Here is a 21154-nt window from a genome sequence, read left to right on the forward strand (position 1 = left end):
GGTAACAGTGCAGTCTCTCTCTCGAGTATTTTGCCTTTTTAGTAAGCTTGTATATTTACCTGACATTCCAAAATTTCATCAAGCATATTTATATTAACTAGTTTAAAAAATGTTCCTATTTCATCCTTTATATCCATAGCATGGTGTTTTAGGCCAGGTAACACTCACAATATTCATCTTATTTGTCTTTGAGCAGTTTACATACTTCTGATTTTGCCACTAAGAAGATTTATCCTTACTAACATAGAATATATCATCAGCCTTCCATTTTTTCTATATCATTATTACTATCATCATCTGAAATATAATGTTCAGATTCACTGCTGATATTATTTATCTCAATATTTTCCTCGCACAGATTGCTATTATTCTCGCACCCAAAGGTTTCCTTGTCTTCTTTTTCTTCATCAGATAATTCTTAAAGAATGCGAGCAAAATCAACTGGTTGCACATATTTTTTTGCCACAAAACCCGATATAAAAATTATAGAGTAGGATTTATACAAATTAAAATAATACATATCAATTAATAACACTAAATTACAAAATATTTGAGAAAAATACTTTCAGAACTTTTAGCCATGCGTGTGTCGTAACTTTTACGAAGAAGCTGCCACGTAGCGCAAAAGCCCAGTAATAAAACAAAAAATGCCATATGACTTTCTGTTGGCACATTCCATGATGTGCGGAAGGGTTGAAAGGAGGAATAGAAATGACATTCCGACGTCTCAGCTGCAATATGCAAGAAGCATGCATTAAAAATTAAATTTGTCGTACATTTTGTGCACCGTGTGCGTGCTGGAAGGTTAAAAAAATATGCATGTCCTATGAACATATTATCTGAGCATACAGTTAAATTTCATGAATTTTTACCAAAAAACTAATTGAAGTCAAGAACGTAATTTGATCTCCCTTTTTCAGCATTTAATGATAACTACCTTACACAAAGTCAATTTTTAGCAACAAAAACTTATCTGAAATTAGATAAAAAAAGAGCTATAAAGTATTAATAGCTATTAATGGGGCTGTATCAATAATGCTGAACATGGAAATCAAAAATTATCCCTAGCTTTGCCATAATCATTAGATATCTCACACTGCCTTCTGCACATGCATTTTTACCTTTGTGCTACCATTGCACTAAACACTGAGGCCCATTACCAATGAAAATGCTACTGTTTCATGATTATTGCCTGCATTTTGATTGCACGACCAAACAAAACTTTTTTCTCCTGAAAGGAGCATACAAGCTTGTGAGCTGGTATAACGGCAGGAAAAAGGAAAGAAACTATGAAAAAAAAAATTAAGTGCTCACTTAATTCCTAATTTGTGTACATACACTGGAAAAAATATATGCATGCATAACTTTTTATTTTCCTTGTACAATAAATTATACAATGAATTTTCAGAACTCTTACTTACCTGCAGGTACATCGTTTAGCCCTAGGCAACGAATGTGGTAAGCTCTTATACATCCTTCCCTATCACACAAAATAAGAGATCCAGGACTTTTACAAACGAAACAATGATTATCTTCCCATTCAGAAGTTTCAGTCTTTCGTTTTGATTTGCTTCTAATATGCACTTTATTCGCCACATGCTTTTTGTTTTCTGATGGCTGCTTGGTCACCTTAGATACCTAAAATGGATTACACAAACATGGAACATTATAATTTATTCCAATATTTTATCATATATATATATATATATATATATTGTTTTGAGTTCTCCATGGTTATAAATCCCTTGTAGCAATCTACATTACTTCACAGATCTAAACCAAACTTACAAAATTTGATCAGACACGCACATTTGAACACGAGTATCTAGAAAACACACAGCTAAAGTTTCTTAGTAAGAAACAATATATTTACTTTCTTATTTATCTTACTATACACTTTCTATATACATGAAAAATCTCTAGAAGTCTCCTGTAAAATCAAAATTACTTCTCTAAAGCTCACATGGAACCACTTAAATATTTGTCATTGAAAATTGTTCTTACGTGTGAAAAAGTCATTAGTAATCATGTAGCAATTACATATACTCTATCAAAAATTAATACTTAAAACATGAAGTTTCATAGGGGAAAAAACAATGTGATAACACGAGCGAGGACAAGGACCGATCTCATCTGTTTATATTCTTGTATATTTATTTACGTGAGGAGTATATATTTGTCTTTAGAAATTCAGTTTCTTAAATCTTCTGCAGAAGTCCGATTTGTTTTCACACATCAATAGAAAAATTCTGAAAACACTTGCAGCAGAATAAGATCACTCCAACTTTTAAAAAGGGAGGTGGACTAATGAGTTTCCTAACAATCATGTGTACCAGTGTAATACTTCTGCAATCCTCCAAGTGGTTTTCATATAGAAATTAATATATAAAACTTCACAGAAAATATAAATGCTATTTTGCTAATTTCTACTCTTATTATGCAATGAGAATAAACTTTCATACGTATTACAAAAGCAAATATAGCCAGCAGTTAAATGGTATCGGAAATGCAGACTTGCCAACCTAAGACACTCAAAAATCGAGAAATTTTTTTAAGAAATCAAGAGATTTTTCTGAATGACAAAAAGACTTTTTAAATGTTAAAAATATATTTTTAATAAGGAATATAATAATAAATAAAATAAATTTTAATAATGAACTTTAAACAAGTATCTGAAAATTCAGCTATTAATTCTTAAATGTAAACAGTACGAAAATACTTGTAAAAAACTTTATTATTTGCATCTTGTAAGAAAAAATAATACTTTCACCAGTTTTCGTGCAAATGTCGCAGATTTTAGAACTCCTTTCAAGATAATAATAAATATCAACAATGTGTTCGTCCACATTTATTTGGTAAAGAAGCTGCTAAATTTAAGAGGTGACAGATGCACTTCATAATTTTAAAATCTGAATCTTCTTTTATTAAGATACCTGCAACACCAATCTTCAAACCTAACATTACTGGTGCATCATCAGCACCAAGCAATTATCCAGAGGAATTGCATTTTTGTTTAAAATTTTAATAATTAACTGTGTTATATTAAAGCCTGTCGAATGTCCTTCTAAGGTGGGAACAGAAAGTAAACTACACTCAATTTCTGAAGAAACTGAATTAAAATAAGAAACAACAATTGGATACAGTTCTGAATCGGTATTATTGCTTCCATCTGTAGAGAGGCAAAATGGAGCTGTTTTAATGCAGTCAATAACTGAAGCTTTATTTCTCATACTTATTTCTTTAACAATTGCAGCTGTTTTGATCCTTGAATATTTCTTAGCGATTTTGCTATCAGAAAACAATTTTCTAAATAAAGCTGCAGTATGATCCGATGCATTCAGTGGCAAGTTGTGCACAAGTAAAAAATAGAGACCATGCATTCGGCATTAATAACTTTTTGGTCCTCTGTTTCCAGAGTAAAATCTAATTTTTAGTTTCTTTCAACAGAATTCCTGTTATCCTTATGTTTTTTGTGTACGCAAGTGTTTGAGAACATCGGCTCTTCCACCATGTGAAATCGAAAAAATGCAATCACAAACAGACATCACAAATGTATTACATTTCCTTGAGGAAATAATAGAATGAAAGTCATCTATGTATGATTTTTGAAAAGTACATTTTACCTTTTTTGCAGACATAACTAACACAAAAGATCATAATTTCTTAAACTACTTCTCGAAAACACATGTGCTCACACCGGTCAACGACAAGATGGACGAAATAAGAGCCAAAAAACGTCTAATACATATTCTTTGTATACGCCTTGATCTTGGTTTGTGCTCATTGGCTAATATATGCCAGATGATATGCACTGGCGCTCGACGCAGATTGGAGAACCGGAACATAACATTTGACTACATGTGGTCTCACTCACAAAGCAGAAATACCACATAATTTCTCACTGACAAAACAAATTTGGTTTTCTTTTAGATGTAATCTAGAAAAACATAAGTGACGGCAAGAATCACTTTTTTTGGTGCAAAGAACGAAGTATTAAGCCAAAATACATAAAAATTGAGAGAAATTTTAAGAATAAGAAAAAGTCAGGACAAATCCATTAAAAATCGGGTTGGCGGGAAAACGGTCCGAAATCGGAAGAGCTTCCACACCGACCTGAATTTTGTGGTAAGATGCATTTTTCTGAAACTGGCTTAGAAGATTTTGTAGATTTGTTTCACACAATAATAGAGTCAAATTTATTAAAAGTGTAACAAGTGTGACATGATCCAGCTTTGACTGAGACTGTCCCCACTTGATCATAAGGTTCCTGAACAGTTTGTCATTTAAGTCCCAGTTATTTGGTTAAATTTTAAAAGTGGCATTACATCGAGAAGTAAAAATAGTGCACCTTTGGTAAAATATCTGCTACACTGATTGTTATTGTATTGTTATTAAATATTTTGTAAAGTTTAATAAAGCCATTTTTCTCTCTTACTCAGTCTTATAAATTATGGAACTATTTTTTTTTTTTTTTCCTCCAACAACATTTCTTTTGCAGTTTAATAAACTTTAATTTTACTAAGTTTAGGCTTCAGGTTTTCATCTACCATTAATCAGCATCTGCTGTATGATTAAGACAAGTATGAGCAACATTGGTGATATTCTATGAGGGGGGTTAAGACCAGGTAAGGCCACTTTAATTGTGTTTGTCACTTAAGTATTCCCAAATTTCATTTTCTTATTATTTGATATTTCCATACATTACACAACATGGCATACTGATTAAAATGCATTTTTAATAAGGATTACATTCTCTTTATTCAAAACAAGAGACCCAACTGTCAAATTTACTATGCATTTTGCCAGTTTTATAAACCGTAAGTTTTAACACCATCACGAGCAAAGCAAAAGCTATTATGTTTAAATATTGCATATTCAGAGTCTAAAAATTAACTTCTGTGGTGGCAGTGCAGTATCACATTAATTTATCATCACATCCCTTAGATCGTAGAAATATGCTTAGAAACATTGAATTTTTTTTAAAATAATTCTAGCAAATTATTTTTCAAAATGCGTAATATTCACTAAAATGAATTTTTTTCAATAAAACCACTCCTCATCTGCTTATCACCAGCCTACAAGTAGCAATGATAAACAGTTTATAAACTGTTCATTTACTAAATGCTGCGTATTAAAGAGAACATCAAGGAAAATTATGAATTAAGTCAGTATTTAGAAGAATAATATTAGCGATAGTATTGGTGATTTTTATACAATATGAAGAAAATTCATATAGCTATAGCACTACACTGTAAAGCAACTTTTCTTACCAGCCCGTATATTCAATCTACAGTATATGGAGGGTAGTACCTGCCCCCCCCCTATATACCCATAGATCTTGAAAATAAAACTCTATTAATGTAAAAATGGAAGAAATAATTCTTTTATGTAGTTCCCAATATCTCAGATATGCTGGCTGAAAAGACTGTCATCAACCTATAGAATAGAATCAAGTGTCTAGAGATTACGAAGACCCATTTATTAAATGCTGAAAACTTAAAAAATAAAGTACTCTCTAGCCGAGGAATAAAATTAAAAATTTTTAGTAACGATCGAGTGTTTTAAAAGAATACAGTTCTTCATATAAAAAAGGAGTTCTCAACAGGTAGCATGCAAGAGAAAAATAGGTGGTACGCAAAGAAGCAAAATATTGAATTAAAAAATTAAAACCCGAACATTGTAAGGATCTTAAGTTTTACTAACGTTTATTTTATTTTAAATCTTTACTATCACTTCTTATTTTCTACTTCCGGCCAGAATTATAAGCGTGAAGGATTTTATGCAAAGTTTGTCTGGCGAACGCCAAGTATTTAAGTGTGGCCTTTTTGCCAAGCAAGAGAGAGGAAGCAGTGAGTTCGAAGCAGGCCGCTTACCTTAGAAGTTACGCAGTTGCTATTTGCCTTCCAGGCCAGAGGTATTAATCCTCTTGATAAATTAAACGTATTGTAGTGTTCACAGTCTCTGTGCTACATACGCTTCCTGTTATTATAAGGCCAATCTTATTCTAAAGTTAAATTAGAGTTTAGTTTTATTTTGATATCTTTTACGTTAGACCCCGAGTGGAGGGTCATTGTATTCCGAAGTACGGAAGTCATTGTATATAAAGAAAAATAAAGGGTTTTGTATACCCTTCGTCTGTATCCTGTCTACCTACTACAATTAGTGAACATAGCTTTAGTAAGCTCTCTGTTCCTAGTCAGGTCCTTGTATGTTTCCGAAGAAGGTTAGAAGAAACATTGAACCTGATAGTGGCGCCCAATGAAGAATAACCATGGCCGAATTTCAAGAAGAACCTGTGCTGCCTGCAGAAACGGCTCAGAATCCAGAAATGCCAGCTGCCGGCCTGGAAGGATTTGGGTACATCGTCCAGACCATGCGCGCTTCGATGAAACCAGAAGCAACGTTTAATGGAAACTCACCGGTAACCAGTTTTTTGGAAAAATTGGATGACCACTTCATGCTCTACCCCGTGCACGAGTTTCAAAAAGTTACCTTAGCTACCAGCGCTTTGAGGGGCCAAGCGCTTAACTGGTTCAAATGTATCGGCAGAAGTCTCTTGGCTCAAGCAGGAAGTCCCACCTATACTTATGAAAATTTCAAGACTGCCCTACTAAAAGCCTTCCCTGTTGTAAGGGATCGTGCGAAATTAGAAACGGAACTTTTTAGCATATATCAACAAAGAATCGAAAACCTGTCGAGCTTTATTTTAAGAAAAATTCACGTTTTCAAGCTCTTGTATGGAAACCGTCCGGATCCTGAAATAATTCAAGTGATTTTGCCGAGGTTACTACCCCAAGTGCAAGACTTTATTGAATTACGAAATCCGACTACACTGGAAAAGTTATTTGAGCTAGCAATCCAGTTTGAAAGTAGAAGAACGGCGGACGTCCAAAGAAGACGCCAATATCAACAGCGAAACCAATTTGGTACGCCAAGACTACAGCAAACTCAAGCACATGGCTACGGAGAAAAAGCGAATCAGTGGGCAAGGAAACCCGAGCATTCAAAAACAGCCGGCGAACGTCGACAGTTCAATAGCAACCCAGGAAAAAAGTCTCAAGGCCAGTGGAGAAAGAAGGAAAGCACGGAAAGGAAAAATAATTTAAACTAAAACGGATTTCTGCTGACGAGAGGGTGCGGAAATCCGAAGGCCACGAAAACCCCTCTTCCTACAAGTTAAATACAGTAATGGTGAAAAATTTGACTCTTCCGAAGATTAAAGTCTTGATGAATAATATCCCGGCCACCGCACTCCTGGATACCGGCGCGCAGTGTTCCTGTGTGGCAGAAGCCTTTTTTAGAAAGTATTTTCGCAAATACCGCATATATAATGCGGATAATACGACAGTATTAGCGGCGCAAGGAAAAGAATGTAAGTGCGTAGGTAAAGTACCTTTATATATCCATATCAAGGACGAACAAGTAAAGGTGATGTTTTTTATAGTAAAGAATTTGCAAGCACATTTAATCCTAGAAATAGACTTTCTTTCAGACGCTCAAGCTACACTGGATTTTAATGAAGCGTCCCTTAGGCTGACAATGAAACCAGTGCGTGTAGAAAAGGTTGAACCGCCAAGGTTAAATCTTGACCACCTGCCTAATGACGAGCAAGATAGAATCCGACAAGTGGTAAGTGAATTTGCTTCCTTATTTAGTGATATTCCAGGATTTACTCAGGTTACTAACCATAGTATTGACACCGGAGATGCATTGCCGGTTCGTCAAAAACCGTACCGGTATGATAAGAATAAGGAAAAAATTATAGAATGGCATATTACCGATATGCTACGTAAAAAGATCATAACGCCCATCTCAAGTAGTTATGCTAGCCCGGTGGTTTTATGTAAGAAAAATAATGATTATCCTTTGGAGCATCCAAAAAGGTGGAGATTCGCTATTGATTACCGTAAATTAAATTCCATAACGAAATATCCGGTATATCCGTTACCGATCATAGAAGAAATTTTAAGGAACATAAAATCAACCAAATTTATGACGACTTTAGACTTAACGAATGGTTATTTTCAAATAGGGGTCAGGCCTGAGGACGTGCCTAAGACTGCTTTTATAACCAAGTCCGGCACTTATGCATTTTTGCGTATGCCGTTTGGCCTTTCTGGGGCCCCAGCAACATTTCAGCGATGCATGGACATTGTGTTAAGACCTGTTCTTGGAAAGTCCACATTTATCTATTTAGACGATATCATTATTACTAGTGATAATCTCGACCAACATATACAGGATTTAAGACAGGTGTTTTCTTTATTAAATGAGACCGGTCTAAAAGTTAATGTCGAAAAGTGCAAATTTGCAGCCCCTGAATTAAAATATTTAGGTTACAAAATATCGCAAAAAGGGATCGAGACAGATGAATCAAAAATAATCGCTGTACAAAAGTATCCGACTCCAAACACGGCAAAGAAGCTCTCTTCTTTTCTAGGACTTTGTTCATATTATAGGTCCTTTATAAAAGATTTTGCGGCTATCGCTGAGCCATTGTTAAAATTAAAAAGGAAAAAGGCAAGATTCTCGTGGACGGCCGAAGCCAATAGTGCTTTCGAAAAATTAAAACAAGCATTAACGCAAGCCCCTGTGTTGAAATTTCCTGAAAAGGATGAAAATTTAGAAATTTCAGCGGATGCTTCGGATTATGCGGTAGGAGCGGTACTTTCGCAAAATCAGCAGCCCGTGGCATTTTTTAGCCGAACTTTAAATCAAGCACAAAGAAACTATTCCGCGACCGAGAGAGAGGCACTTGCAGTTCTGTTAGCAGTGCAAAAGTTCCGAGTCTATTTTGGAAAGGCGCCGATAACAGTATATTCTGATCATGCGGCGGTAACTAGATTGTACTCAGGGAAAAATTTATCCCCAAGGTTAAGAAGATGGGCACTCAAGCTGCGAGAATATAATCTGGTAATCAAGCATACCCCCGGAAAGGAAAATATCGTAGCAGATGCCCTATCACGAATTAAATTAGACGAACAGGGTAATACCGTAAAAGTTGCAGTGCTTACAGCGTGTACAATAAATTCCCGAGAAACTGTAATAACCGAACTGGGTAAGGATCCTGAGTTTGGAAGTATTTATGAGTATTTGAAGGATCCTGAAAATTTTAGCCACCAAGATATTGTGGTGATAAGAAATAGGGCGGCCCATTACGAACTAATAGATGGTCTATTATTTTATACAAAAACTACGAATTCCAACAACGAATTTCGACCTGTTATCCCAGCTAGTCTTAGATTAAATATCCTGCAGGAGCTCCATGACAGCCCTTTAGCTTCTCATGCTGGTATTCGAAAAACTATCCAACGCGTACGCGAGGCAGTCTATTTTCCTGAACTGCAAAAGTTAACAAGGGCGTATGTCCAGTCCTGCCCGACATGTCAAGCAGTTAATTATATTAATTTCCGCCCGGCCGGGTTTCTAAATAGTATTAAATCCGAATTTCCCAATGAAATAATTGGCATCGATTTATTGGGCCCTTTCCCAAAAAGTCAGTTAAATAAAAGTCGCTATCTCCTTGTTATGGTTGATCATTTTAGTAAATGGACCGAAATTGTTCCCTTAAAACGAGCCTCCGCGAAATTAGTTACTGATTCTATTTTAAATAAATATATTTTAAAATACGGGGCGCCCCTAAAAGTTATATCGGATAATGGTCCTCAATTTGTAAGTAATATATTTGAAGACATGTGCAAAAAACTGGGCATACGTCATTTAAAAATGGTCCCGTATCGGCCGCAATCAAATATAGCGGAACGGGTCAACAGAAATATAGTGAAAATTATCCGTAGTTATGTTAAAAATTTTCATAAAAGCTGGGATAACTATGTCAATGAATTTGCTTTCGCCCTTAGGACCGCAAAACATGATACAATGGGAAAAACACCTGCTGAGTTATTTCTAGGCAGAAAGATTATAACACCGTTAGATAAATTATTTTATGTGCAACAAAGAGCCCCAGAATTTAAAATGGGTGATATAGAAAAACTAATTAAGGAAGCAAAGAAGAATACTGAAGTAGCACAGAGAAAACAAAAATTGTATTATGACTTGAAACGACGGGGAGTAACTTATAAAGTAGGGGATTAAGTACTAAAAATTAAGCATTCACTTTCTTCAGCACCAGAAGATAAAACTGCCAAATTTTTTCCACGATTTGAAGGACCATATGTTATAGAAAAAATAACTCACGCTGTTGTAGTGTTAAAGGCCAGAAATGGTGAAACTTGTTCCGCAAATATTGATCAAATTAAGCCCTACTTCGATCGTAATAAAATGCAAATCTTTTCAGATCTTTTGCAGGATCCGGCACGGCAGACACCGCAGGTACAAGTTCCAGAGGTGGGAAAACGACAAGTACAAGGGCAAGCCAATGAGAGACAGAAGCAAGTGAAAAGAAAATTGCCCCGCAGAAAAATTGAAGGTAAAAAGAAAAAGAAGCCGTTCCACCGTCCAGAAAACAGAGTTCACGAACACCCCCAGAATGAAGAAGGGAGAAGGACGACGTATGTGAAGAGAACCAGGAGAAATGACGGCAACTATAACCCGGCTTTAAAACGGAAGATCGACTCATCCGACAGAACTCTCCGCAGCAAAAGTCGCCGAACTGCGGAAGGGTCATCAGCGGCGGAGGAAAAAGTACAAGAAAAATTTGAACGGCCAACAACGAGGTCGAAGCAGGATCACGACAGAAGTTTCCCGGTTCCACCAAGACCAGCTGCCTTCAAACGGCCAAGACCACAAGCAGAGGACAAAAGGAAGGTGTTCAAGGGTGGCCGTACTGGTGAAAAACGGAAGCTTCCAGAGGAAAGCACTGAAGGGCGAGCCCGTACAAGAAGGAGGATCAACCAAGCTACTATCTGCTAAACCTTTAAAGACTGGGCCCAGAAAAGGATGTCCGAATATTACAAAGATAAGTAAAATTTTATGTTACTTTGCAAACTTAAGTTAATCTTTCATTCTTACTGCAAGTGGCAGATTTCAAGAAGTTTTACCTCATGCGAGGTCTACCTTTATCGCCAAAAGGGCGAGAAATGAGTTGTGACCTATTTTCTTATTATGTTTTTCAATTACTCGCGTGTAAAACTAAAGTTGATGTATAATAGCGTTGTGTAAAGACTTAAATATTGTAAAAAGTTATTGTATAAATTTTATTTAAAACATTCTAGCAAGAAAGAAGTTTTAGTCTGAAAGACTTTTTGAAATGTAGTATTATTTCAATGTAGAAAGAATTGGCACTTGCTTTGAAAAGAATAGAAGTTAACAATGTACTACTAATGTATGTTTTCAAATGTGTAAAATTAACGGCAGGTTGATATGTTCTTAGATACACGTGAACTGTTATTTTAAATGTTAAGAAATACCGTGATATGGTAAAAGTGAAAGTAATGTTAAAAATTTGTTATTCGTGTGACTGTAAAGATTAAATCATGGTGAATATGTGGTAAAGTTTGAATGATGTAGTTAGGCTCTCTGACGCTACACTTTAGAGTTAGACACTTTTAGAATAGTACCTCAGGGTTTAGAGTTGAAAGTAGGCTGTGTTAAGAGGTCTCGTTATGTTGAATTTTAACACGTTAGTGTTTTGATTGTAGGAGGAAGTGTGGCACACGTAGACAGAAACACATTCGTGTTTGGTGTTCTTTTACAACACATGTCAGAGAGCACGGGGAGAGATAATTAAAATAGTCATGAATGAAATAAGAATGTTAAGAGAAGTATATTCTATATGTTATTTGCAATGTCATTGTGTAACATTTCATTAAACTAGTTTTCCTTCCAGATCTCTGGAAGGAACCAGAATTGAATAAAGCTCCTGTTTAGATGCAGTACAGATGAAAAAAAAAGATTGTTGTAGATCCTGGGAGCTGCTATTGTAACAAATTTCTTTCTCTTAAATTTTCTAGTTTCTAACGAAGTTATGATTGTAAAAGGTTGGCCTCGCGTTATATTCTAGAGCTAAAAGTTTTCAACAAGGTCGTTTTAGACCTCAGTTTCAAACTAATTAACTCTGGCGGGAAGTATGTAAGGATCTTAAGTTTTACTAATGTTTATTTTATTTTAAATCTTTACTATCACTTCTTATTTTCTACTTCCGGCCAGAATTATAAGCGTGAAGGATTTTATGCAAAGTTTGTCTGGCGAACGCCAAGTATTTAAGTGTGGCCTTTTTGCCAAGCAAGAGAGAGGAAGCAGTGAGTTCGAAGCAGGCCGCTTACCTTAGAAGTTACGCAGTTGCTATTTGCCTTCCAGGCCAGAGGTATTAATCCTCTTGATAAATTAAACGTATTGTAGTGTTCACAGTCTCTGTGCTACATACGCTTCCTGTTATTATAAGGCCAATCTTATTCTAAAGTTAAATTAGAGTTTAGTTTTATTTTGATATCTTTTACGTTAGACCCCGAGTGGAGGGTCATTGTATTCCGAAGTACGGAAGTCATTGTATATAAAGAAAAATAAAGGGTTTTGTATACCCTTCGTCTGTATCCTGTCTACTTACTACAATTAGTGAACATAGCTTTAGTAAGCTCTCTGTTCCTAGTCAGGTCCTTGTATGTTTCCGAAGAAGGTTAGAAGAAACATTGAACCTGATAACATTCTCATTTAAAATTTTTGCAGTCTGAGCTTAGCCATAGACATAACAAATTTTGCCATAAATGGTGTTTTTAAAAGGAGTGATAGAAATGGATGCTGCATTTAATAGAAAATAAAAATAAGTTCTTATGTAAAAGATAACAGAATCTCATTAATTCTCTTAGAGTTTATCGATTTATTAGCACGTCAGAACTTTATGTCGCTATTTCTGGGCTCATATTGCTCCATTTTCAGGAAGAATCGTTTTCTACCTCGGTTTCTCTAATAGCAGGTATTTTGTCTTCTTGTTGCTTTGAATACCTTACTTTTCTACATAATTTCAGAATATTGTCATGTGTTTTTGAAGAACTCGTAATACATTTGTATTTAAATATTTGTGAAAAGTATTAAAACAAATCTAGATTTTCAAAATTGAAAAATGGGTAGGATTGACTAAGCTGAAAAGTGACGATTCACAGGGGATGGATGCAGGACAATCTACTGGCACTAAGAATATTGAAAATAAAAGAAAAACCCTTTCTATAAAATGTAATAAAAGTTACTTATCATTTGGATTTACTTGCAACGGAGACGAAATGGACCCCTAAACTCATTGCGTTGTTTACGGTGAACTATTATCCAATCAAAGTATAAAATGGTTTCTTAAAAAATAGCTTGAATCTAAGCATGCCAATATAAAAGGTAAATCTGAAGAATATTTTAAGAGGAACGATATCTTGACTCTAAGCATGCCAATATAAAAGATAAATCTGAAGAATATTTTAAGAGGAAATTATTAAAGTTAAAAAATACTAGACAAATAATGAAAGGTTTTATTAATTCAAGTGAAAAAGCTTTGGAAGCTAGTTACCTGGTAAGCCTAAGAATTGCTAAGAATGGGCAGGCTCACACTATTGAAGAAAACCTTATATTACCAGCAGGTAAACATTATTCAAAGACAAAGTGGCTAATGAACTTAATAATGGTTTGGTTTATTTAATTATGGCAAAGCACACTAGGGCTATCTGCCTAAGGAGAGGGATGCCTTCGTGGAGGACTTTCTAAGGGAAACTGTCTCATATACAAGTTACATATGGGGAAAACCACAAAAACACCCATGCAGCCAGCCCGTTCGCATGAACTAAATAATATTCAGTTATCAAATGATACAGTAAGTCGATGAACTCATGAAATGGCAAATTCCATAAAAGAGACACTTATTCATAAAAAAAAAACACAGTGAGTATTTCACATTGCAACTGGATGAAAGTAATGATATAACAAACTAACTATATTCAATTATTAATTTACATAAGTTTCGAAGAAGATAAACGAATTGCCGAAGAGCATTTATTTTGTGAATCTATTCATGATAGAGGAACAGCTAGTGAAATTTTCAAAATAACTGACAATTTGATGTCTGAGAATGATAGTCCTTGGAATAAGTGCATTGTCATATGCAATTAGCATACGACATTGAAAATCATTGTTTTTCATTAACAAATAATTTCAACATATATTTTTCCGAGGATTATTAAAAAGAAAATTGGATTAGAAATCCCTTTTATTCAAATATACCAAAAATTTTATCTCACGAAGAAAAAGAACAATTGACAGAAATTTCCTGTGATCAAACTCTAACTGAAGATTTCAAAAATAATACAAATGTTAACTTTTGGCTTAACCAAAAAATGTTATTTAGAAGTATTTCAAATAAAGCTATTAAATTTTTATTGCCTTTTTACACAACCTATAGGTATGAACAAGGATTTTTTTCCATGTTACATTTAAAAAGTAAATACAGAACAAAATCAAATCTGAATTCTAATTTACACTTAAAACTAAGTGAAATAAGACAAGACATAAAGAAACTGATTTCTTTTAAACTGGCCCACATTCTGTATTAAATTTTAGAATTAAAGAATCATAACTTAAATTTTGATATTTAAAATGGTAACCAATTTTTAATATATTACAGTCAAAAGTCGTTAATTCGGACACCCATAATCCGAAATGATCTATAATCCGGACCTCAAAAAGCTAAAAACTTTCTGCACATGCGCATAAGCGTTTACGCGTGTGCGTAAGACCTTTCACTACTGCGCATATGTGTGTGCGCAAGTGCAGAATACGTTTTCGCGTGCGCGTTTTACATATGACGGACAGTATAAGCTAAAATTATCTAATTATCTAGCTCAGTTAATGTTGATGATTGTGTTGTTCCTTAATCTTCGAATTGGATCCGGCTTATTATTTTTTGCAGACTGTAAGAGCAATACTATAAAAGTAAACTTAAACTTTCGATTATGTCAAATAGAATTTCCGGTTCTGGAGCTCCCAAAGGATCGTACAAAACGAAAGTATGTTTCGATGCCCATCAAACAAAAAGTGGAATTGCTGCAAAAAATGGATAAAGACATGAAGAATGTGACAGAGAGGTTAGTGAAAACGAAAAAATTTCGATTGACAAGTTAGTCGGTATTCTCGGCACAGCAATTAACGGGAATTGAACAGCGGAACTTGTAAACTTGTACCTGAACAAGAAATTATGTCTGTTTATAGAATTAAAGAGAAAGTATTATCACATAAAACGAAGCAACTTAAACAACTTACATTGAAAGAAATGTTTAATAAAGTAAACAAATAAATATTAAGCTCTTTTTTTTTTTTTTTTTTTTTTTTTTTTTTTTTTTTTTTAAATTTTGATACTCTTTAGATCATAATTGTTCTTTATTTCATAAATTATGGTTTCATATTTTTAATTTTATAATTTCTGCATGCCATCTTACGAGATTTAAACTGATGATCTATAATGCGGGAAAATCGATAATCCGGAATCGCCGAAGTCCCAACGAGTCCGGATTAACGACTTTTGACTGTATTTTTATGTTTGCATATTTAATTGAATAGCCAACAGGTTGTGCAAATGGCAAAACATTTTTTTAGCCCAAAGGGCATTGGCCCAAAAGAACTATTAATTTCAAAATGGCAATTTGTGTAGATTCACTTTTCAAACTGTTGCCACCACATATTATTGCCATATATTATATTTAGAGAAAGTAAAAAATGAAAAATCTGCATAATTGTGTCTTGCACAGTGAAAAACAATGGTACCTAGAGCCATCGAATTTTGAATAACATAGTCTTCCAACCGAACATTGCCACTTGGAAGCCCGAATTTTGAATTTGTTTTATTATCTACTTCAAATTTTGCAAACCTTTAACAAATTTCAGATCAACAAACTCAACGATTTCAAAGTGAGCAATGGCAACACTGTATAAAAAAAATTAATCTCCAGCTTGCATACAGCAGCAATCTCCAGCTTGCAATCTGGACTATGTATCAGAAATTCTAAAGGTATGCTGTTTTTAAACATTTTTGTGATATTGCTGTTGAATTAAATTAATTGAATTGCTGTTGAATTGTTTTAAGAGCAAAGAACATGATATTTTATAAATGAAGGTAATACACCATACCTTAAAAAAGGCCTTTCTGGGTGTAAAATAAAATCTGGATGCATTTTGATTTTCTTGCTTTCTTTTTAGTCCTAAGGACATTAGCCCAGAAGGGCTATTTACTTCGTTTTGGCATTTTGTGTTGAAAACTCAAATGTCGATTTTACCGTTCAAATTGCTTCACCCAATATTATCGCCCTGTGTTATGTTTAAAGAAATTAAAACCTAAAGCCATCAAATTTTGAACAATCTAATCCTCCTGCGAATATGGACATCTGGAAGACCAAATTTGGAATTTGTTTTATTATCGATTTCATATTTTGTAAAACTTTAACGAATTTTTAATTCGTTAAAGTCACACTTCTTCAGTCCTTGAGTTTTAACGAATCATCAGTTTGATTCGTTAAACTCAAGGATTTCAAAGCAAGCAATGGCAACACACTTACATCATAAAAAAAAAAAAAAAAAATATTACTACATTTAAAATTGGTTAACATTTTAATTATCAATATTTGAGTTATAATACTTTAATTCCAAAATTATATGCGAAATTTGAGCCTGTTTAAAAGAGATCACAGTCTTTATGTCTGGTATTATTTCACTTAGTTTTTAATCGTAAATTAGGATCAACTTTTATTTTTTTCTGTATTCATTTTTCAAGCATAACATGGAAGAAAATCATTGTTCACACAAATAGGTTGTGCAAGAAGGCAATAAAAATTTAATAGTTTTATATTCAGCCAAAAGTTAACAAGTGTGTTATTTTTGAGATCTTCAGTTATTGTTCGATCACAGAAAATTTCTATGAACTGTTGTTGTTCTTCACGAGATTTTTGAATTTAATAGTTAAAAACTGTTTCTATCCATACCACCTATTTTTCTCTTATGTACCACCAGTTGACAATCACTGTTATAGCTTTCAACAACAAAATTATTTTAAGCTTAGAAAATAAACGCATAGACTCCAACCTTCAGCAAACCTTGTCAGTAGTCAACGCGCGAACGACATTTTTACAACTTTGAAAATGTGTGCGTAGCGTATGTTGTAATTAACCATTCATTAATTTTAAATTAATAATTAATTGTAATCAATTTTATTATTTTTAAAATCCATATACATATAAAACTGAATAATTAAAAATATACCTTGTAAATTATATGCACATTTAATTAGAAATTTTCTTTTAACTCCTCAAGCATTCACTAATAAAAAGTACTTCAAATCACTACTGATCATAGAAAAAATCAGAAGCTATAAATCATATCTTTATTCTGGATATGATTTCTACATTGAAATAAAATTTAAATAACCAAGAATGATACATGTAAGTATTAAACAAAATACGCATAATTTATGAATGCAAAGATTTATATATAGCATGCTTAGCAAGCTTAAGTTCTGATTTTGAGAATGTTTTTTTTTATAACACAGTTCTTCATTTGCCTGCATATTTATTTTTTCAATCAAAACTGCTTCAAGAGTTTTAAGACCTAAATTTGGTCGAAATTCCGTCTGATTTTTTTTAACAATAGAAAAAATTCTTTCGCAAGCTGCATTTGGATGAGGTATTATTAAGACAGCAAGCATTACAGAAGGCAATACTTTGTATTTAATACACCCATTCATATTTTTTAATTTGGCAATTTCTCCCCATGCTATATCAATACGCAAATCTACAATTTCTTTCAAATCATCTACTTGATACATGGAAAATTCAATTTCTACTTGATTAAGACATTTTTCATCAATAATGGATGGAAAAGTATTCATCAAGTAAAGAACAGATGAAAATGAGACTTCAGTTCTCAAGTTGATGTCAGCAACTTCAGCATGTTTTAGAAATGGATCACTCAGTGGAAATTTATCAATTATATATGAACATGCAGTTACAAAAAAAGCTCGCACAGAATTGAAAAATGATTTCACTTCACTTTCATTCAACTTGGCATTTTTTAAATATAGTCTTGTTTCCGCACCAATTACTAAATTTTCATTTTCTTTTTGTTTACTATACTTCTGAAATGGAATAGACGTTAGAGTAACATCTTCATTTTCTTTAGAAATTACTGATGGTTTACGAATCTAACAAATAAATTCATTAAAAGTTCAAAAAGTTCTCTTCTCAATTTATGTATATAAGGAGCTTGTTGTTGCAAATTAATATTTACTGTTATAAACAAAGGCAAAGTATTTTTCAAAAATAACAAGTACAATTTGGTGGTCGGTGACTGTAAAATTTTTTTAATGTTTTGCAATCTCTTTCCTTCATTCTCACTGTTATCTGGTTTATCTCCAAAAAAATTTATCACAGCATCCCACTGTTCCAAAATCCTTGTTATAGATTCTAAAAGAGACAACCATCTCGTACTGCAATATTTCAAAATTTTATGAGATTTTGCATTCTGTCCCAAAATTTGTTGAGCAACTTTGAAGCTATGCTTCCATTTCGAACTTTTCTCCAAGTAAAAATATATATCTATTATCAACATTTCAATTTCTGAGCCAATTAATTTTTCAGTAGCTTTTTTTGCAGCTGTATGCAAGAGGTGGCACGGACAACCTCGGGTGATTATATTTGGTTGATGCATTTTGATAAATGATGCTACACCTTTAAACTTTCCAATCATATTACTAGCATTATCTGAAGAAAATGATAAGCAATTTTTCCATTTTAAACCTTTGTTTTTAAAGTTTTCATTTATACAATTAAAAATACCTTCTCCTGTATTATTCGTGCATTCTAAAATAGAAATCAATGAAGTAATTATCACTCCCTTTTCTTTACTGTAGTATGTTATAACCAATGGGTACAGTTTGTTATCATTGTTATCATTACTTCCATCAGTACTTAGAGAAAATGATGTACTGCACACTGATTTTATAATATCAGCAACAGTATTTTCTGCAAGCGTTTTCACAATAGCAGCAGTTTTGGTATGACCGCAGCTAAATTTTTTTGCTATGGCAGAATCCGGAAACATTGCTTTGAAAAGCTCTTTGGAATGATCCGAAACAGAAAGCGGTAGATTATGTTCAATTAAAAAACGAACAAAATAGCATTCGGCTTTTATAGGATCTGTTTCATCATCTTTTATTAAGAAATTTGTTATTTCTTTAGATTTTACGGTGCCAAGTTCTGTATGCTTTTGAGAAAACTCATGCCGTTTACAGTCATCTTTTCCACCATGAGCAACTGAGAAGTCTTTGTTGCATACACTGCAGTGTGCGTGATTCACAGAAATTTCGGACGCTTTAATGCATGGAAATTCTGAAGAATATGAATCTTTAAACTTCTGCTTTGATAATTTTGGCTTCTTCGTTCGAGGCAGCATTATGATTAAAAATCTTTCACCTGATTCACAGTTCACAAGACACACGCTAAGCTCTCGCCGTAAACTACACAATGCAGCCGAATGCAGCCTAAACACGCATCAGCGAGGAACCTGGGAGACAGACAATTGGGTGGAACTATTGATAAGTCGTTAACGGTTGGAGTTACTGATCTACGATTGGCTAATTCTTCAAAACTAGGAACGCACTCAACACGTGATATATGATAACACGAGTATTCAGCCAATCATCGGATGAATTAGTTGGTTCCGTTTTGCGTACTGGTTCTCCTGCTCTTGTTTTTGTAAAATCCGTAGTTTTTTCCATACTTTTCGTAGCTCGTAGTTTTTCATGAATTTCTGTAGAAACTACGGAGAATCCGTAGTAGTTGGAGTCTATGTAAACGTTATATAATAGATTTTATATGAGCTACATAGCTCACATAAAAACTATCAATTCAAACTACAACAATTATTTAGATAAGAAACATTTATAAAAGAAATCCAAAAAATGCTAAATCATTACATTCATTATGTTCTGCTATTGTGAATCTGCAACAACATTTAATAAGCAATTGCCAGTACCCCTGAAACATAATTTGTATATGGGACCCTTACAAAAATTCCTTTTTTGACACCACTACTGTTTGTCGTTGCATAGCGTCTTTAATTTTCAAATTTAATTAATCTGAAATTCCTCATATACCTCATTAAATATTGTATCTGATTAAATATCTGGTATTATGATTAATTTGAATTAATAATTAAAGTCATTTTTTACACAGTTATGATTTTGCAATAGACAGCATTTTTATTTTTCAGATTTAATCAATCTGCATTTTCTTAAATATCTGATGGATTTAAATAAATAATTCTTTGTATTCTGGTAAAATAGCTAACTAATATTATTAGGATTTTATTAGCTATCTTATTTTATAAGGATTAATTCACAGACATCAAAGGAAGATTTCCTTCATTTAAAAGAAATTTTAAAAATTTGAAAACATAGAAAAACATTTTCTTTTAAAAGGACAAATACAATGGTGTCCAAAATTGTGGACACTTTTGGAAAATTTTTATGTTTTTGAACTTTGTATGCTTATAGAAAATGTTACGTTTCGCAAAATGCAAACTTATATATATCATTTTAAAGAGAATTTATTACTGAATTCAATACAAAATACAAAATTAAATCATTTGCAATACAAAAAAAGTATATGTACTTTAATATAAATAAAAAACACAGTTATGAAGTGGTTTGTAATGTCTAGCTTTCCTGGCCAATCCCTGTTCTTGTTCTGAGAACCAATCAAATGTTAGTAACTGCCAACAGAAGCTGACATCATGTTTACACTTGAAACAATTCATTATTTTGCTTTGTTCTGTAGAAGGAAGACCTGTTTCTTATACACTGCAATTACAAGTAGGAATTTTTGTAAAAATTTTTAATATTTAGTCAAGAAGCAATGACATCAAATAAAAGAGTAGATTGAAAACCTAGAAAGAGATTTAATATTATTATGTTACAAGAAAGTGGTCTTTCCTATGCTGAAATTGCAAGACAGGTGGGTGGTTCAGTGACTTCCTAGGCACATAATAAAATTTACATGGCGTACCATAATGTACTCACGTCGCATATGAAAACTGTAGCTATTATTGTCTGAAGCCTAATATCTTCAAATGAAGCTGAAAGTGTAATTGTAAACAAAAAGCTGATATTCAGTGTAAAGTCAAAAAACTCTGACACTTAATAAATTAAGAGGAAATACATTTTTTCGGAAGAAAAATG

The 21154-nt window shown here is 33.3% G+C and overlaps 1 protein-coding gene across 2 annotated transcripts in view; it reads right to left on the reverse strand.

The window, feature by feature from the left end:
• Nucleotides 1-21154, reverse strand: part of LOC118184476 (histone-lysine N-methyltransferase NSD3-like) — a 339671-nt gene that overhangs the window by 57738 nt on the left and 260779 nt on the right. For both annotated transcript variants that reach the window (XM_085809719.1, XM_085809718.1), the window contains exon 15: nucleotides 1422-1638. In XM_085809719.1, coding sequence (XP_085665845.1) covers nucleotides 1422-1638 — 217 coding nt within the window. The remainder of the gene's footprint in view (nucleotides 1-1421; nucleotides 1639-21154) is intronic.

Source organism: Stegodyphus dumicola, chromosome X2 (genome assembly GCF_044657685.1).
Source record: "Stegodyphus dumicola isolate Sdum_Otavi_A_Nest chromosome X2, ASM4465768v1".
Taxonomy (NCBI): Eukaryota; Metazoa; Arthropoda; class Arachnida; order Araneae; family Eresidae; genus Stegodyphus; species Stegodyphus dumicola.